The sequence below is a fragment of the Melopsittacus undulatus genome, chromosome 8 (assembly GCF_012275295.1).
Source record: "Melopsittacus undulatus isolate bMelUnd1 chromosome 8, bMelUnd1.mat.Z, whole genome shotgun sequence".
NCBI classification, from domain to species: Eukaryota; Metazoa; Chordata; class Aves; order Psittaciformes; family Psittaculidae; genus Melopsittacus; species Melopsittacus undulatus.
In genome coordinates, this window is record NC_047534.1 from 35,013,074 (window position 1) to 35,030,753 (window position 17,680).

General features: G+C 38.8%; 1 protein-coding gene across 2 annotated transcripts; it reads right to left on the reverse strand.

The window, feature by feature from the left end:
- Positions 1 to 1,360: 1,360 nt before the first annotated feature.
- Positions 1,361 to 17,295, reverse strand: TMEM237 (transmembrane protein 237). Of its 2 annotated transcripts, none has more exons than XM_031045136.2 (13): positions 17,194 to 17,295; positions 14,677 to 14,708; positions 13,724 to 13,734; positions 13,155 to 13,211; positions 11,343 to 11,456; positions 10,847 to 10,961; positions 9,952 to 10,112; positions 9,220 to 9,343; positions 8,027 to 8,218; positions 7,036 to 7,109; positions 6,478 to 6,571; positions 5,163 to 5,284; positions 1,361 to 4,012 (listed from the first exon to the last, which is right to left on the reverse strand). In XM_031045136.2, exons 1-13 carry the CDS (start codon positions 17,206 to 17,208, stop codon positions 3,945 to 3,947), a joined length of 1,179 nt encoding a protein of 392 aa, XP_030900996.2. In that variant the 5' UTR covers positions 17,209 to 17,295; the 3' UTR covers positions 1,361 to 3,944. The 2 variants fall into 2 exon arrangements, with proteins under 2 accessions (XP_030900996.2, XP_030900995.2); XM_031045135.2 differs by having other exon boundaries at positions 17,179 to 17,218.
- Between the last annotated feature and the right edge of the window lie 385 nt (positions 17,296 to 17,680).

The window sequence follows — 17,680 nt, forward strand, 5'->3', positions numbered from 1 at the left end:
ATCCTGACCTAACCATAATCCTCCTGAAGTTTACTTCAGCAATACCAAAAAACCCACCACAACTTTAAAAGACACCTTTCAAATTCATGCCACCTGGCTTCATGTTAAGAAAGCTGAGTTAAGAGAATAACAATTGGAATTCAAACCAAATTTCAAATGACTGCATTTTCAGAAGTGAATTAAGAGCAGTTTTGCTACAAAGGGAGTCCAGAGTCGTTGGGTCCAATCGCTGTCCAGGCTGTGTGCGCCTGATACTGAATTTGCAGCAGGAAGGTCAAAATGTAACCTAGAAGAAACTATGTAAATATCTGTCAAGGTTTAAAAGAAGAATTGCCTTGTTTTTGGTAGATAATGACTGAACAAAGGCCAAAGGGCCCCACAGGAAGAGGAGAACATCCTCTGATCAAGGGTGTATATTGGCAACAAAACTAACTTTTAAGGTGTCTTTGAAGTGAACTGCCTTCATTACAATACGAAAACTCCCATCCACAGGTCAAAAAGACCCCAGGCCAGCTGAAGACCCCTCCTCTGAGCATGCATAGTGATTAGAAGGAATGACAAAGCAAACATGGTATGTAGATTACTGAGCAATCATTATAACTAGGAGTGTACTACCCTGTAACTTTTGTGTGTACCGAAGAAGCAGGCAACACATGTCCTTGACTTGCAGAAATGCACCACTGAGCACCCTGCAAGGCTCTAGACCCTCTAAACAGACTGAAGAGTGTGTTCTGAGAGTTCTTTCAAACAGGCAACAAGGCACAGCCCACGCAAGTCCAGAAAAGCTCCAGGGATGGAGCTCCCACAGACAGTCCCTATGGGTTTCCCTTCTGCCCTGTCAAAACTCCTATGGCAGCCAACAGCAATTTCCCTGATGCTGCCTGTGACCATTTCCACTCATCCTTTCACTGTGCAGCTTCAGAAGAGTCTGACTCATATAATCTCTGTAATCACTCATTAAGTTGGTTAAACACCGCACTCACTTTGCCCTCTTAATATTCTTTTTAGGCTAAACAAACCCCATTCACTGATGAAATACACTTGCTAGTTTTCATGAGTTTACAGTACCATTTCCAATTGTGTAAAACACTAGTACAACAGCAGGAATTTGATGGAGAGAAAGCAAAGGCATTATTTACAACATTGCCACAAATAAATTAAACCCAGTTTCCCATAATCACCTCTTCAGAGCTTGTATATTATGCATAATATTAGCACTGGGGGAAAAAATTAGATGGGACTGATTTGTTTTAAACAGATTAAGCATTTGGAAACAGGACAAACAAGTACAATATTCTCTAGCTAGTTTAGAGCAATTGTTTAATTGTTTCATATACATAAAACCAATAAATTGGCACTAACATTTTTGTAGTTTTTTCATTAACACAGAAATACTGCATTAAAAACAATGGTAGGGAAATGCACAAAGGCATTTCAGTTAAGGCTTCTGCAGATATTAGATGTTTAATTACGGACCATGCATTTTGTAAAGTTGTTTAAAACCTTCCAAGTAACTGGACCAAAAACCTCAGTTAAACTCATATTCCTTTGTGAGGCCCAATGGAATGAAAAGTACTTTTAAAAATAGATAACTAACCATCACATTGCTTATTAAGTCTGATTTTAAATGGCAACCTCAAATCTCATACATTTAAAAATACATATACTTGAACCCTCCCAAAAAGATACACTGGAAAGACAAGGCAGGTTTGAAATACTGATCCTGTTAAGTTCATTAACTTAATCCCTGCTCAACTGTCTAAACAAACTACTGTGTTTCACAATGAAAATTAATCTGGCTCTTGGCTAGTATTGCTTTGTCCAAGGGATACTTGGAAGGCCCATTTCTAGTAATCACGTCAACAATGATATTATTGAAGTTTTTCCTGTACTGATGTGATGACTTAGCACAGTTTTGCCCGAGCTCCATACTTTATGGGCAAAAATTAGACTTTTTATCATGTCAAGATTACAGAAATGTCAAGCAGCAAAGAAAAGTCATAGGACAATTCTGTATACCAAATGCCACATCTGGAGAAAGGGTGTGGCAACCTACATGCGGACACTAAGTAGTGCATCATCCCCCATCTCTTACAGCTAATCATGACAGGAAGCTCCAGTGCAACACCTTGAATCTCTCAATTTTAACGTACAATGCAGTGCCAGCCACAATTTAGCTCTACAGTTTCCCAAAAATACTCAAGAGCAGTAACAATTTACAAAAAAAGGTTAAATGCTCCTTCCTACAAGAAAGAGAATGGCCCAGAACACAGCCAATAGCTGTGAAACAGCTTTTAATTCTGGTAGAACATTGATTTTTTCTTTTTCCCCCTTCAGGATTACTACAGCATTTAAAAAATATCATCAACGGTGAATTTTTTAATTACAATATCTGTATGGGTGTAACAGAATTCAAATCCTCAATAAGGCAGCAGCTTGCCCTAGTTATTCAGGTTCCAGCCTTTTTCTAAAGCAACTCTGGTAACAGCACAGAAAGTTACTGGAGCTTTAACATTCCCTCTCAAGTCTTTTATCTGGCTACTCCTAACTTCACTACTAGAAAGTATAGCTATTCCACAGGAAACTCTGTAGCTTTTTTGTGAAAATGGCACACCTTTTACAACCCCACTTAGTCATACACATAAAAGAACCCTGCCAACAATGCAAGATCAATGCATGTTAAATAACATATACAAGCAGCTTTGGGGCTTTAGGTAGTACTTTCTTGTGAAACTGATTTCAAACTAGCTCTTGCCTATGTCTACTGAGGAGATTGTTTCATCCTGTAATATATCTGTATCTATTTACATCTGCAGTACTTTCATTTTGCCACTTTTATATAAAAAAGAATGTTGGCTATCATAATCAGAAATCACCAAGTGCACTACTACTGCATCATTACATAGAAGGTGGGTTGCTGCAGACTTTATGTTCTGCTTTAGAAAGCATTTTCTTTTAATAATTTTAGCAGTTTCCCATTCAATCCTAACAGAGAACAACATCCTTTTGAGGAAAAATCAGTCTCCATCAAAATACATAGAAGTAGTAACAGTTTTAACATCTGTGAAATCCAAATTTCTTTGGAAAGCGCAGTGAATGACACTAGCAGAGAAGGAGAAACCAGAACACTATTCCTGTGAACTATGGCTTTGTAATAGTCATGTGTCCTGGCTGTCAAGAAATTACAGGACCTACATATATCCTGTTGGCAAACCAAAACCACCCTGCTTGATTAACAGATGTTATATAGGTATTAATTAACTGACCAAACTGTTGCAACATTTAACTTCTCTTCCTTGTATCTACATCAACTTCAAAAAACTTATTATCATCAAGATCTTTCATCAAGAGAACTAAATGAAGAAAAATAAGTGTCCTCTTTTAAGGAATTATTAAACGAAATCCCTGATGATCCAATCTCTTATTCTAGCAAATACTTTTAATTACAGCTAAACCTAGGTTATTTTTTGCTTACTGACACTGTGGGGTTTATGCTTACTGTTTGGCTATAATCTTCCTTAGACTACGTTCTTCGTAAGATTTGTTTTAATCTCTAGAGAATATTTAACCAAAACATGTAAGCTATCTGCTATCAGCACTGGTAACAAAAGCAAGTTATTGAAGACTGTACAGCAGTCAAAAAAAGCACTGAGTACCTGATCTTCTGCATCCATGTGGTTTCTTTGGCTATACAGATAGCAGTATTTACAAAATCACCTTGACATTACACACTAGAGATAATCTACTTTGTAAAATAAAAAGCAAAAGTATAAAAGTCTTCAATCCCATTTGGAACTTGTAGCATACATAAAAAGACCAAAATTAAATATATACAATATAAAAATACATTTTTCTTCTTTATGAAAGTTATCATACATGGCTATAATACACAACATGTTCAGTCATCAGTCACAGCTACAAGATTTTCAGATGCTTGTTCCACACTATGGCGGGACTCTGGGTAAGCTATCTCCCTGAGGAAATTCCTTGATTTCAGCATGAAACATCAGTTCTAAAAGAGAAAGAAAAGAATCAGGTTTTCTTTCTAAAGTTTCACCTCAATATGATTTCATTATTCCTGAAAAGTGCTCTGGCATTCCCCCAGGCCTCCTGCTTTTATTCCCAATCATAATATCAGCAACTCAGCAACAGCAAGGGCCACCACTGTCTACTAAGTTTTGAGTGTGTCATACTCAAGGGAAAATTTTTGTTCAGAGACTCATTCATTTATGGATATATCTGCTCTGTGTATCACAGGGTAAGTTAGCAGCATAGAACCTGGGACAGAAAGAGTCATGAATGATGCTGCTCACAACTAGGTGTCATCACAGCAGCTCAGCGATGACAGACAGCCTAAGGTCAGCAGTGAAGAGGTGCAGCAGAGGAATTCAGCTAGGCACACAAGTAGCTGATGTGGTAGCCCTTGTGGAGCTCTGTGCTGCTAGCTTAGTTTTCTCATATTTGGGTTCCCTTACATACCTATACTGCACTCTCAGCATTCTTGCACTTTCTGTCTTGCTAACAGCACATTCAGCATACAGACCAGGCTGTGTTTGCCAATATCTTGTCAACATGGTAAAGTTACATGATCTGTACAAGCAACTATGTGGTATACCCCTTCAAGTTTGAGATTCTCATGGTTTTTTGCTACTCATCCCTAGCAGACTGAAATCTGCAGTTTCCTTTCTCTATCTGGAATATGCCCTAATAGAATTTCTCTCAAAATTTCTGAAGCAGATTTTCTAATCTTAGTAGGCACATGTAAATATCAAGCCAGAATTAAATACTGCTAACTGGCTTCCTTGAATAAGTCTTTATTATTTAAAGAATGGGTTTTAAATTCAAGTTTCTATTATAAAATTCACTGTCAAATATTGTAAAGGCTGCCACCTAGCTGTTGTTTGGGTTGGTTTGCTTTTTTTAACTCATTGAGTTATCAGAAATAAGCAGATTAACTGGGGCCAGCTGAAATACAGAAATCTGTACATTAAAATGCTGAACTAGCCTGAAGAAGCATGTTGGATTTTGTTTTGGAAAGTTGCTAGGAGATGCTTGCTTTACCTCAGCCACAAGATTTCTCAGAACTAGTCTTGAACAGCACACACAGAGCACAGCAGATAGAAGCCTGAACAAACAACATTTTGCCTATTAATGTTTCCTACCTTCACTGTGGTCTAGCTCTGGTCGGTAAGACAAGAAAATCCAACTTGTCCCAACTAGAATAGACACTACCAGATTCACCACAACCCATGGCTGAACAATTTCTTGCTCTGTACCTGCCGTCCTGGAAAAAGCACAACAACCCATCAGTCAGCAGTTCACTGGTACACAGGTTACAATATTAATTTCAATAGAGTATCATAAAAACAAGCTTGCTAAGCCAGATGTGAAAACAGAACTACTTGTACCATAGACTACTTGGTGGGGGGGAGGAGGAAAAACAGAACTACTTGTACTACTTGTAGAGAGAAAGACAGGACTCAGCTAAGAAACCCCATCTCATAGAGAATGTCCTGCTTTTAGATTTCAACAGCAAACTCCTTTCCTTCCCAAGACACATAAATAAAAATCAAAATGCAAGGTGGAATTTTACTGTGGTGAAAGACACTGCACAATCAGTCAATCTTATTTTTAAGTACTTCTTCATGAGGCATGAAGGCAAGTGAACAGCAAGTCAGTAAAGTCTGTCTGGAAGCCAGTACAAGGACTTGGATGCAGGTGTTGTGGGGTATATGAGATAAGAAGGTTATGATTTCAGCTGACAGTTCTATTACAGTCATAACAGCAGGCTGTTTCTTTTCTGCTGGAATCTAGGCTAATAAACAACTCAGCAAACATTCATAGAACCCCTTACCAAAAAAAAAAACCCAAAACCAAACACACAACAAAAAACGGCAAACTCCTCTAACCCCCTAAAACCCAAATTCCCCTCTAACCAGCAAACCTTTGTGTATCTACTTCCAAAAGTAATAGTTTTGGATGGGATCTCCTGAGACAATGTTTTGTATTTAATACCAGCTGTGTCTGCTAAACCCATGCATACTGTGGTAAACATACCACTTTTTCATAATACCATGACATTTGTTTCTTGGACAGATTAGATTATCACCTTCAAAAAGTGTTGACTCTCTACAGAATGTCCTGAACACAAAAGGGTTACATCAGTGGGGTCTCATTTCTTCAGCAAAATAGATTGCTAAGGGGCTTGCCAGATGACATTTTCAGCATTATTCCATCAGGCTCTTGTCTGAGGTACAGATTTGCAACCAACATGACCAAACCTATCCTTGAGTCGTCACTTTTCAGTGAAATTATCAAAGATTCAGGGCAAGCTCAGACAAAGGCAGGCTTGGTAATGAAATCCTTCATTAATACTTCCTCATGTATGTTGTATAACTTTTTCAGTCCACAGGTTTGACTAAGGTTCCTAAGTGAGCTATGTTATAATTTACAGAAGTGATTGCTTAAGTTTCCTACCAGATGCTGCCATTTTCTGAAGGTGGTGTGTAGAGGTTAATTCTGTCACATGTCATCTGCTGGCTTAAGGATAAGATAAGAGCAGCAAAGTACACTGGAAGAAATGGAATTAGTAGTATCAGATATAAACCCCTAAAATGCTGATTCATTGTGACAATTATTGCTACATTTTCTTTTCTTTCACTCCACTGCTTCCAATTATAGTATCCTTTAACTCATTCTCTCTTTTTCAACATTCCCTCAGCCCATCAAAATCTGGTTTTTGCACTTTTGCAAGCCATCAGCTATGTCAAAGGTGGCATCTTGTGATTATGTTTTCTGTTAGGTCTGTGTTCGGTATTCAGAGCCCAAATAGCACCACTAATGCTACTATTGCAAATGCTTTAAAAAAGTATGTAACAAAGTGTTCACAGCCTTTGAATGCTATTTTTAACTACTGAGAAAGTTCCTTATTCTAAAGCAGAGAATAACCAGGAAGATTTCACTGAAAACAGTATGTAGAATTTTTCCATTTAGCATCCTTTCTGGACAACTACCTATCTGCTACAGAATACTTACAGAAAGAGGCTACTGCTGCTGGGTCTAGGGTAAGAAAGCCCCTCAGTGCAACTGATGCTTTTGCCAAATCAATCCTGAGAAAAAAAAAAGTCATTAACACAACCTGTTAAAATAATAATATTGTTCTTCTAACTATATTATTGTTCTTTTACTTTTTGTAAGATACCTTTTTCTGCCTCTGTTACAGTGCCTTAATATACAACTGTAGCACACACATGGCAATGGTTCTCTTTATGCCAAATCCAAGAAAGATCGAAACCAAAGAGGATGTTCCATGAGACTTGTAGCTTTCACACTGCAGTCCTTTCTTGAACAGGGAGAACATGGAGAGGTCTGTTCCCTCTCTAATCCTACCGTTCTTTTCAATGTCCCTACCACCAACTGAGTTATGCTAATACAACTGCTCACATCTTACACCACGAGCAACTATGAATAACTTGGGCCTCCTCCCTGCCACCACTTTAGGCAAAAAAAGTCACAGTTTTGTCCATGGCACCAATTTTTTCCCTGGTTTACCATGCTGCCATGGAAATTATCTGTAACTAAAAGAAACATCTATGAAACTACTCTATGGTTGCTCCTCTTGCTGTTCATTCCCACTCTTAAGCTGTAATACAGAAACCCCAGCTAAGGCAGGAAAATTGTTTACACAGCTATGTTGCAAAACTGACTGGGGAACTGATTCACATGAAAACTAACCCAATAGGAACACTAGTTTTTCTGCACCCCTTTCCCCCACAAAAAATAAATAGGTCAGCTCTTTCATCTGATTCAGTTCATGATCACACAAACAGCACCAGCACACAGAAGCAAAGCTGTAGGCAACGGCAGAAATAAGTGACAAAGATCTGAGTGCACAAGTACATCCTTTATCTGTATAATCAGCCATGTGTAAAATCTGTCTTTAAGTATATCACAATGTGCCATAGGAAGTAGAAAAAAAACATTGCACACAAATAGCATACCCCTTTCAAACACAAACATATTTCACCTGTCAAAGGCTGAGACTGTACTGATAGACAGCAACAAATAGAACAAACTTTGAGCTGGGTATGCTAGTGCCTTATACTGCTCAAGCAGGTTAGAAACTGTGGAAAGCTGATTTCCTGCCAAAATGTAGATAACAATGATGTTCCACACAGCGTAGCCAGCAAGGAAGCCATGGGTAAAGAGTCCAATCACCCTGAATGGAGAAAAGAACATCAGAAAAGTTTAACATCTTGAATTAGTGAGAAAATACAGACAGAAAAGGCCTGTAAATCCATCTGTTCAACCCTGCTGCTGTGACAGGATCCCAGCCTTTCACAGGTTGTTTCTGAGTGTTTTTTTCTGATATAATTCTAAAAATTCTAAGCAGCAGGACTTCTGCTTCCTCTCTTGACAGACTATACCAGAACCTGAGCACTTTACAAACAATCCCAAGATGTTTTGCCTGATCCTGTCACCCCTCCATTACTGCTACTGCTTCCATTTGCTGCCTGTACCTTTCTATAACTGCTGCCCCTTACACTTAAACAATGCTCTTAAACTTGTCCTCAGGGTAGTCTTTTTATGATTTTCTTTGCTAAGAAAAAGCTGAGAATGAAGCGCAGGCTTCAGATAAGATACACCAGAGAAGAAAATGGCTGTACTCTTCCTATTCTGTATCACAACACAACCACATATTAATAATAAAAAAATGGCTATTGGGTGCAAGCTTATGCTCCAGTCCAATTTCATTACTCCTTCTTTCTCACCAACTAGGATTTTTCTTTGAAGCTATATGAATTCAGGTATTTTTATTCTGGTCATATAGCTGATGGGCAAATCTCATTTTGTAACACACTTTTGTGCTGGTCTCTAACATTTTTGTTACCCAATCAATCTCTTGCTATTTGGATTTTGTCCGAATCTCTGAAATATGATTTTGTAAGTTATTACTTTTATAAGTTGCATTGTGATGTCTACACTAGAAACAGATATTCTTGACAACAAATACCAAAAGCTGTAAGAAAGAGAAACTCTATCTGTTACATTCTAAACCATCATTTATTAGGAATATCCAAAAGAAAAAAAGATACATCACAATGATAAAGAAAAGGTGTGTTCAGGGATAAAAGGAGGAAAAAACCCACCCAGACCAACCCCACAAAAGAAACCCAAAGCTGATTTCTGCTTATTTACATCAAAACATTTATTCTTCACCTGAAACTTCGGTGCACTGAGAGGGCAACATCTCTGGTAGTCCACGAAGCCTTCATATCCATAAGTACATTGATATTTTCAGTGGTTTTAATCAATTCTGCACGGTCAGCTGCCTGAAAATGCCCTGAAAGGATTAGGAAATCAGTTTTATAGAGAGTATTGTTACCTTCCATCATAATTTTGACATTGCTATTAGTGTTAAAAAGCCATAAGCATAAGTTCCCTCAGAAAATCTCTTCTCCTCACTTCCTGCCCTTTACCAGCTCACATTCACACTAGGATGCCTCTGTTGGTGTGATGCACCCTGGTGGGTCAGGCTATTTGAGAATGTGCAAATCACTTCAGGTGATTATTCACTATTACCTGGTACAAAAAAAACCAACCAACCAGCAAAATCCAAAACATGAAAATCCAACCAAAAAGCTTTCACTTGAAAGACTTTTCTGCAATTCAGCAAATGATACTTTCTTCTCAAGGTACTGAGACAGGATGAGGTCAAACAAGCTCAGCTGGGTACTATCATCAGTCTTTTTCACCCACACCATGGAATTAGCCAGCAGAACATTCACTGTTGAAAAATTATCACGTATATTTATTTCCAAATATTTTTTGCTCTGGAAAGCTTTCTTAAAAATACTTCCCAAAACTGCAGTATTTGGGTTTTAAATACACTATTTTTTCCTTTAATTGCAAGATTGTCCTTATGTTATTTAAATCACAAGATGTACTTACGATTTTTTTCAACAAACACTTTGCTCACAGGTTGGCTAACTCCAGTGGGAGCAGCAAACACAGGTTGCTGATCAGGGCTCCTGCTGTGCTCATCTTCAATGATGTCTTCCTCCTCCACTTCCAGCTCATTGGAACCATGCATTTCAGCTGGCCTAGGTTTCCTATCATCACAGAACATACAATGGGGTAGAGAAAGAATTAGGAAGTAAAACATAAAACCTGAGAGCTCCTATGAACATGGCTACCTTGACTTTTAAGAACTGATCAGGCTATTGACCTGTGTAATACTACCCCCATTTATATTTTTAAGGACTAAATGTCTCATGGAGTTAGTTAACTAAACCTATAAAGCTAATCCTTTGATTATGGCTTGGTTTTTTTTTTTCTCTTTTCAAATAGCTTCCTGTGTCAAAACAATATGGTGGGAAGAAATACATATAAAGAGATTAAAAATTAGGGAAAGAAAAACCAATACAAACTAAATACAAAGCCAAGAAAGCTGATGTTTTTTGTGGAAAGGTGACTAAAATGATTTAAAGGCATAGTTCTTGAAGAAAAGGCAAATAATAAGGGTGAAAAAGTGATTAAGTTTCTCATAAAATGAAGAAAAACATGGTAAGAATGAACAAAAGCAGATGCACATTCTAATTTTTTTCATGTATGTGACTGAAATATTAGGCTAATATAAATGCATTCAGATCTTTAACGCATCCAGGTATTCATAAAGCAAAGTAAGATCTTAACCCTGCAAAGAACTGCACACATGCTAGTTATTGCACAGGCTGAATGGGCTTCGAGATTTTACATTCTGTAACATGAGAATGTAAAATACTACTCAGACACTTTTCACTATCACAATTATTCCAAATTATGAGCTATACTGGTTTTGTCTCACTTTGTTCTTTTTCTTTGTCTGCGGATCACTGTTTCTTCAGTCTCAGGGACATCCATGCCATTTCCATTCTGAAATAGGGATGCAACATTTTGCTGGGTAAAAGAGGTCTCAGAATCTGAAGATTTAAAATAAACCACATGACAATTCCATAGCTTTCATAAAAGTGGAAATACATTCACTTACATACGTAACTATTATATAAAAACAGCAGGAAAAATGTGATCTATTGAGCTTTGAATAATATAAAGGATCTACTTTATCACTTCCAAAACTGCCATTTGCCGTTGCCATATTGCCATTATTTTCACAAGGGTTTTACCCTATGGAATCTAAAAATCAGAAACTGGAACTCTATCATTCACTTAGAGATTGCTTTCAGCTGTTGTAAGGACAAAAGCACATTAAATGTTTTAAGCCAAAAGACAAGGTGTCCAATGATATATGTGTTACCGAAGTTTGCTCAATGCTCTTTCCAATCTACAATTCTTTCACATACCAACAGGTACTTTCTTCTTTTTGCGTTTCCTCTGAGGAGGGACATCCTGAGGTTCAGGAGTTAGGGGCTCACTGCTTTCAGACTGTCGACGAACTGCTGCTTGCACAATGCCATCTGAAACCCAGATTAAAAGAATCAGCAATCTTAATTCAGAGCTGCTGAGAAACAGGCAAGAAAAAGCTGTCTTTACTGCATTGTGCAGGACATCTGTATTTGCCTGGCTTACAGCTAAGATGAAAATGTATTTGTTTGGAAAAATAACAGTTGGGAAGCAGATGCGATAAGACTATACAGAGGTGATAGCTGACAACCCTCCTTTCACCCTGACAGTTTCGTGCCCAGGAGAAAATTTGAGTATCCAAGAAATAGCCAAATTCCCATTTGGACATACAACAGAGGACCAATTGAAAGGAATCTACCATGGGAAAGAACTATACCTCTATGGTTTTCTTTTCTACATGCAAAGATCATAATGCAAAGGACAAGAAAGTATTAAAAAATATCACATGCTGATTCACACAGACAGATGCTAAAGCAAAACAGTGGCATAGCAAAGAGAAATTAAAATGCTAAACATACACCACAAGAATAAAGGAGGAGCAGAAAAAAAAACAACACTGAAGGATGTTTACTCCAGTCAGACTGAGAACTACTATGCTTTGGAGAAACTACATTTCTGTGAGAGGCTAACATGAATTCATCAAATATTCTAGCAGCAGTGGCATCAGTTTGCATGATTATTGGTAAAAAGACAAAGATACTTCTCAATTTTACATCACATCTGCTTTTCTTATAGCTTAAGTATTTCAGTTATGACAACTGAATCTATCTGTTTTCACTTCAAGCAAGTTTTCCTACCTTTCATAAAGCTTTGCTATGCTAAAATGCAAAATTAACACATAATGTAATGGCCAAACCCAAGGCATTCTTTGCACCATCATTCAGCTCACTGAAAACAATAGTAAACAAATTTGCTCCTTGGGAAGCCATGCCAGCAGCAGCTTTACTTGTTGCGTTTAAAGCTTTTTCAGTGACATCTCAATTCTAAGCTCTTTTACACAAATAAAGGAGGTTTACTCAGCAAACCATCATAGGGACCCAAGTCAACTGATTTACAGAAATCCACTAGATTCTATCACCCCATTCTGCTTTATCAAAATAGATCCAGCTTGTAGTCTTGCTTAAAACAATATGTTCTGCAGATCTGCTTCTTGTAAAAAATACAAACCCATAGTACCAGTCATCTTTTAGGCTCTTAACTTTTCAATGATAATGAGATGCTTAACTTGTGAATTTACTTAGCCAAGGACTGAAATTGAGCCAATTTGTTAAATGAGTTTTATCTTAGTTCATTCAGAAATTCATGCACTTAACACATTCAACACAATAAGCAGCTTACAGCTAGAGATGACTATTTAATGAAGTATTCAAGGATACAGGACCCAAAAGGCTCTAGGACAACTTAGGATAATTTTCTTTAGAAAGGAAAAAATGACAGGAATAAAGGAACTTTTTCAGTTCAGTATCAAGACAAGCTGTATTAGCAGCTCTGGGAATGGATCTAGAGAGAAAAAGCAGAAGATGGAACAAGTTAGCTCAGTCAGCACCACAGACTGGTTTTAAAATGACAGCACTTTTGAGAAAAAGACTGCAGTCATTCAATATAAAATAAACTGTAATAAATTGTAATAAATTAGCTGAGAACACTACTCAAAAATGCAGCACAAGAAACCACGAAAATCATGCATCTGTCAGGAGCTTGGCTACCTCACCCTGGATTACACACAGTTTTCAGTCTTGGTAGGACCTTACCTAATGGAATCTTTCCTTTAGGTTTCTTTTTTTTTTGACGACTGAGTGGAATTTCATCTGCAGAAGATAAAATTTTAAGTTCACAGTGTGGAGAAATCTCTATTTCCTTTTTATAACAGCCATTCTACTGCCAGTTAAGAAAGGAGTTCCTCTTTACAGGTGAAGACATCCCTCCCCTTTTACAGGTAAAAAGACAATTCATCAGTTCAAACAAACAGAAGATGGCAGGAAAGCAGGATAAGAAATCTGTCTTGCATGCAACAGAGGCTAAATACACACATGTACATGTGTTAAGTGAAAAAATTGAATACCCTGAATAATGCTCTGAAGAATAAATTTCTTGTTTAGAGCATAGTGACAACATTTCAGTTACCTTGATTCAGTCTGGAAATAGCAAACAGCAAAGAGAACAAAGAAAAGCAACAGACAGTTCTAGCAATCACAGGTATCCATGCAGTTTAAATAACTAATCAGGAAAGGTGTAAGGCTCTACCTTTAAAGAGAGGATGAAGTGACATCAAAAGAAACTATTAATGTTTATAATTCTCTTTCATGCCAGGATAACTCACCTTGATTTCCACTTCACATTTAAGGAGAAAAGGTGTTGGAGAGCAGTGTAAAGGAACAAAGATGATAAGAAAGTTAATTTGCAATCAATTACTATTTGTAACAGTGAAATTCACACTGCTGCTTTTGTGACTCATTTCCTTATCCTGCTATGTGTAGTTGTGTACAACAAGGTTAAGGGTACGGGCCAACCATCAATACTCAACACTTTGTTCATGGGTATGCACCATTTCTTGATTGGCAACTGTGGATCAGATTAAAAGCTTTAATCACCTGGCTAATTAAAACTTGTCTTACTGCCTGACATGTAACCAACAAAAGTTATGACACATTTGAGCACATACATTACTAAAAAGACTGTATCTTTATGTCATCAATCATGAATATCACATTTGCTTTTAAGGAATTTTGAAGTACCATGTCATAAAAGCTATGTAACTGCTGTGCCTTCCACACACAAAAAAACCCCACCAAATTTTTCCCTATACTATGTCAAACTAGTAGACACCTATACCTGTATTCAAAAATATCTAATTTCAGAAATTCCGGTTCTGAAGCACCTGTGATGCAAAGAAACTAATGGACATGACACAAACCAAAGAAGGAGGGAAGATTAAAAGGAATATCAATAGAACTAAAGTAGAGGCTAATAAAACTAAAGTAGAAGTTAATAAAACTGAAGTAGTTACTTGTGTGAAACTTTTGAAAGGGTTCATCTCTCAGAGAATTAAAGCTGAGGTAGTACTGTAAAATTTCCCAGCCTCTATAAAGCTTTAAAATGCTTTGTATTCCTCGTACAGGGCTCTGGGACAACAAATTACCAAGAAAAGCAAGTATTTTAAAAGCCATTATAACTTCTCAGATGTTTGTTGAACTTATTTCTCTTAAATTCATTACTTTTATAAACACTGTGATACAGACCCATGATCAATTCTACAGAATGAACTGCTTTTACCTTGGCACAGGAGGGAGGGCACGAGGTGGGCACTTAAAGACAAAAAGAGAGACGAAAGTTAACTTCTGTCAATGTGAAAACAGCTCTGATAAAACAGCTATTTCCAGATACAGTCAGAAAGCACTAAGTATGCTTTGCTTTGTATGTCTCTTAAATAGCTAGAGACTACTAATGGGGGTATTACATAAAAGTAATCTGTAAAAGAAGCAGGAATAACACACTTTTGCAAGGAGTTCTCATAGGCACTACATTAGGGACACGTACCTAACAGCTCTGTGTGCTTGCATTTAAATTTCACTTGACTGATTTTTACTTTTCATGCAAGGTATTGCTTTTCCTGGGAAAGCTTGTTAGTCATTCTATTTAAACACCAAAATACTGCAATAATTTATGCTTTCAAAGTACTTGCACACTAAACAGCATGAGCTGAGTATTTTCTATTAGTGAAGTTGTAAATCCAGAAGAATAGTAAAAACAATAAAAGGAAATAAGTTTATGAAAAATGCTTTCAAATATAATAAAAACATTAATTTTCATGTAATCTTGAAAATAGTTACCAGCAGGTCAAACACAACTAAAATCTAAAAATAAGTATCTCTTGTCAACAACCTGAAACTGAGCTCTTGCACTTTCATCTAGAAAAATTTTACTTTCAGATTTTGTATTCTATCATTATATTGAAAAAGGATGCACGAATATTACCACGCTTCAAAAGTCCAGTTGATATCAGAAATAAAAAAAGGCTGTCACACTGGTAAGACTCTAGGATCTCCAAACTTACCACTTGTTTTTTTCCCATATCATTTGAAGCTGTTCCCTGAAAGAGGCACTGTGAACCGGTCTATACTCCCTCACGCTGCTACCGCTGAACCTCAGCTAATTCTGAACTAAAAATAAGCTTCTAGCAGCCAGGATTAGCTGGACATGACCTTCCTGCCCGTGGGTTAGGGGCTAGTACTATTCCCATCTGAAACAGCAGCTTGTTCTGCAGTAGTAAATATTAATTGCACTGAAAAATCTGTAACTCTGTGTGCTGGTACAGGATCCACTTAGGTTTGTTTGTCCAAAACGAATGAGATACCTCGTGCAAGGAAGAGTTTGCAGGATTAGGCCTCAAATCTTTCACTTGGATTATGACCATGCTGCACTGAGAGCAAGTGCTGTTTTATACAGGTAGAGAAGAGCACACCCTGAGCAGCATCCAGCAAGCTGCCCAGCAGTGGTCATACCGTAATGGTGCACCATAAGGGATAAAGGTCAGACCTTATTACTTTTATTGTTTCCTACACTCCTGTGGCAATAATTTTTAAACGCTTAGGATAGCTGATATTTAAAAAAAAAATTAAAGAAAAATCTGAAACCCTCTAAAACCAAACAAAAAATACCTAACTCCAAACCCTTTTGTACTAGCATTCATTGCCTGCACAGTAGTATATGCATTCTGCAGTACCTCTTTTGTTACCTTCTACAAAACAACTGAAGAGTAAAATAATTTCTGTACTGTTTATTCCTTGCAACAAACAGAATCACATGCAAGCAGGCAGTGGTGACTACTCATCTGTTCCATCCCTATGGGTGTCCCCAGCTATGCCATACAAGTATCAGCTTTGCTGTATTAATTTTTAGTTTCACAGAGGCTGAAGGTACTCCAAGCTCTATTGAAAGGGTGAGTGTGGGCACTGGTTTCCAAGGACATTTTGTCCCTGACAGAAGAGCTGCTGAGTGTTAACATAGTCATGGCATCCCTGAAGCCAAGAGACATAAACGAGAGAGCTGTTGCCTCAGTGACCCCCTGTGTTTGTGCACATAAGCCAGGTGCCAGGATGGTGGGATTCACGTGGGAACTCTGACTCAGGAGCAAAAAACCAATCTGCTCAATCTCCAAGGTGTCCATTCAGGGATGCTGAGCAGAAAACGCCTTCACTCCTAAGCGTGCCTCGATGGAACAGCATCAAGCACGTGTATTTATTCCCCCAAGTACACCGAGGAAAGCTGCCACTAAGAGATCTAGGAGGGGGCACTTGTACACGACCTCTAACATTTTAATAAAAACACCTAACCTGTCTTCATAGGTTTAAAGCTTTGCAGAAGTATCTTCTCACGAGAACTATACGTGGATGAAAATATAAAAGCAATGAGGCAATGCCTGCACCCCCAACCCGGGATGAGCCGAAACGTGGCACCCTGTGGCCGGCTACTCCCCCGTCCCGCGGATAGCGGCCTCCCGGGTTCTGCCTGCGCTGCCAGGGCGCCCCGCGGTCACGCCCGGCAGCAGCAGCTGCCGCTGACAGCCCCAGCACGACTCTTCAGCAACAGCACGCGAGGCGGAGCAGCCTCTCGCTGCTGCCCCCAGTGCTCACACCTGGCTGCAGCCCCCGGGGCCGGCACTGCCGTGACCACAGACGCTTTAACTCCCGCTCCCCGCCCAGGCCTCGCCAGAGGCGGCCCCGCCGGCCAGCCGCGGGCAAAGTGTTCCCCGCCCGGTCCCCGCCGCGCCCTCACCCCGCCGGAGCCCACCCGCCTCGCCGCCATGCCGCGCCTGCCGCCGGTCTCCTCGGAGCCGGGGCTCGCTTCCGCCCCGCCCCGGAGCTGCGAGCTGGGCAGGCCGATGCTGCATCCCACCCTCGACCGTGTGGGGGGCGGGACTAGCCTCCCACTGCAGCGTGCGTTTGCGTTCTGTTTGGCGGCTTCTTCAGCAGGACCCTGCCGCGAGATTGTCGTTCCTCGGGCGAGAAAAATCAAATACACGTTAGTGGGAAAACGAGGTTTCCAGCCGCGTTGAGAGTGGAACACGGACAGTTTGCAAATTAATAATCATAACTAAAAAAAAAAAACCGTGATAAAGTTTCTTCTAGGAGAAAGAGACATGAAGCAAATGCAACTTACACAAGAACATACTATAATAGTGAAAGCAGATTCATCTGTAAGCAAACACCTTAAAACTAAGCAAGAAGAAAGAGCATATAAATGTTGGAATACATTGCCGAAAGGGGGAGCTGCTCAT

Bases quoted from the DNA above. Each gene is read 5' to 3' on its own strand.
- TMEM237 (XM_031045135.2), bottom strand. From the start codon at position 17,208: ATGGCGGCGAGGCGGGTGGGCTCCGGCGGG. The intron at 11,457-13,154 runs GTAAGGTCCTAC...TCTGGGTTTCAG, and splicing joins TAAAGGAAAGATTCCATTAG to ATGGCATTGTGCAAGCAGCA. The intron at 10,113-10,846 runs GTGAGACAAAAC...CTGTGATGATAG, and splicing joins AGACAAAGAAAAAGAACAAA to GAAACCTAGGCCAGCTGAAA.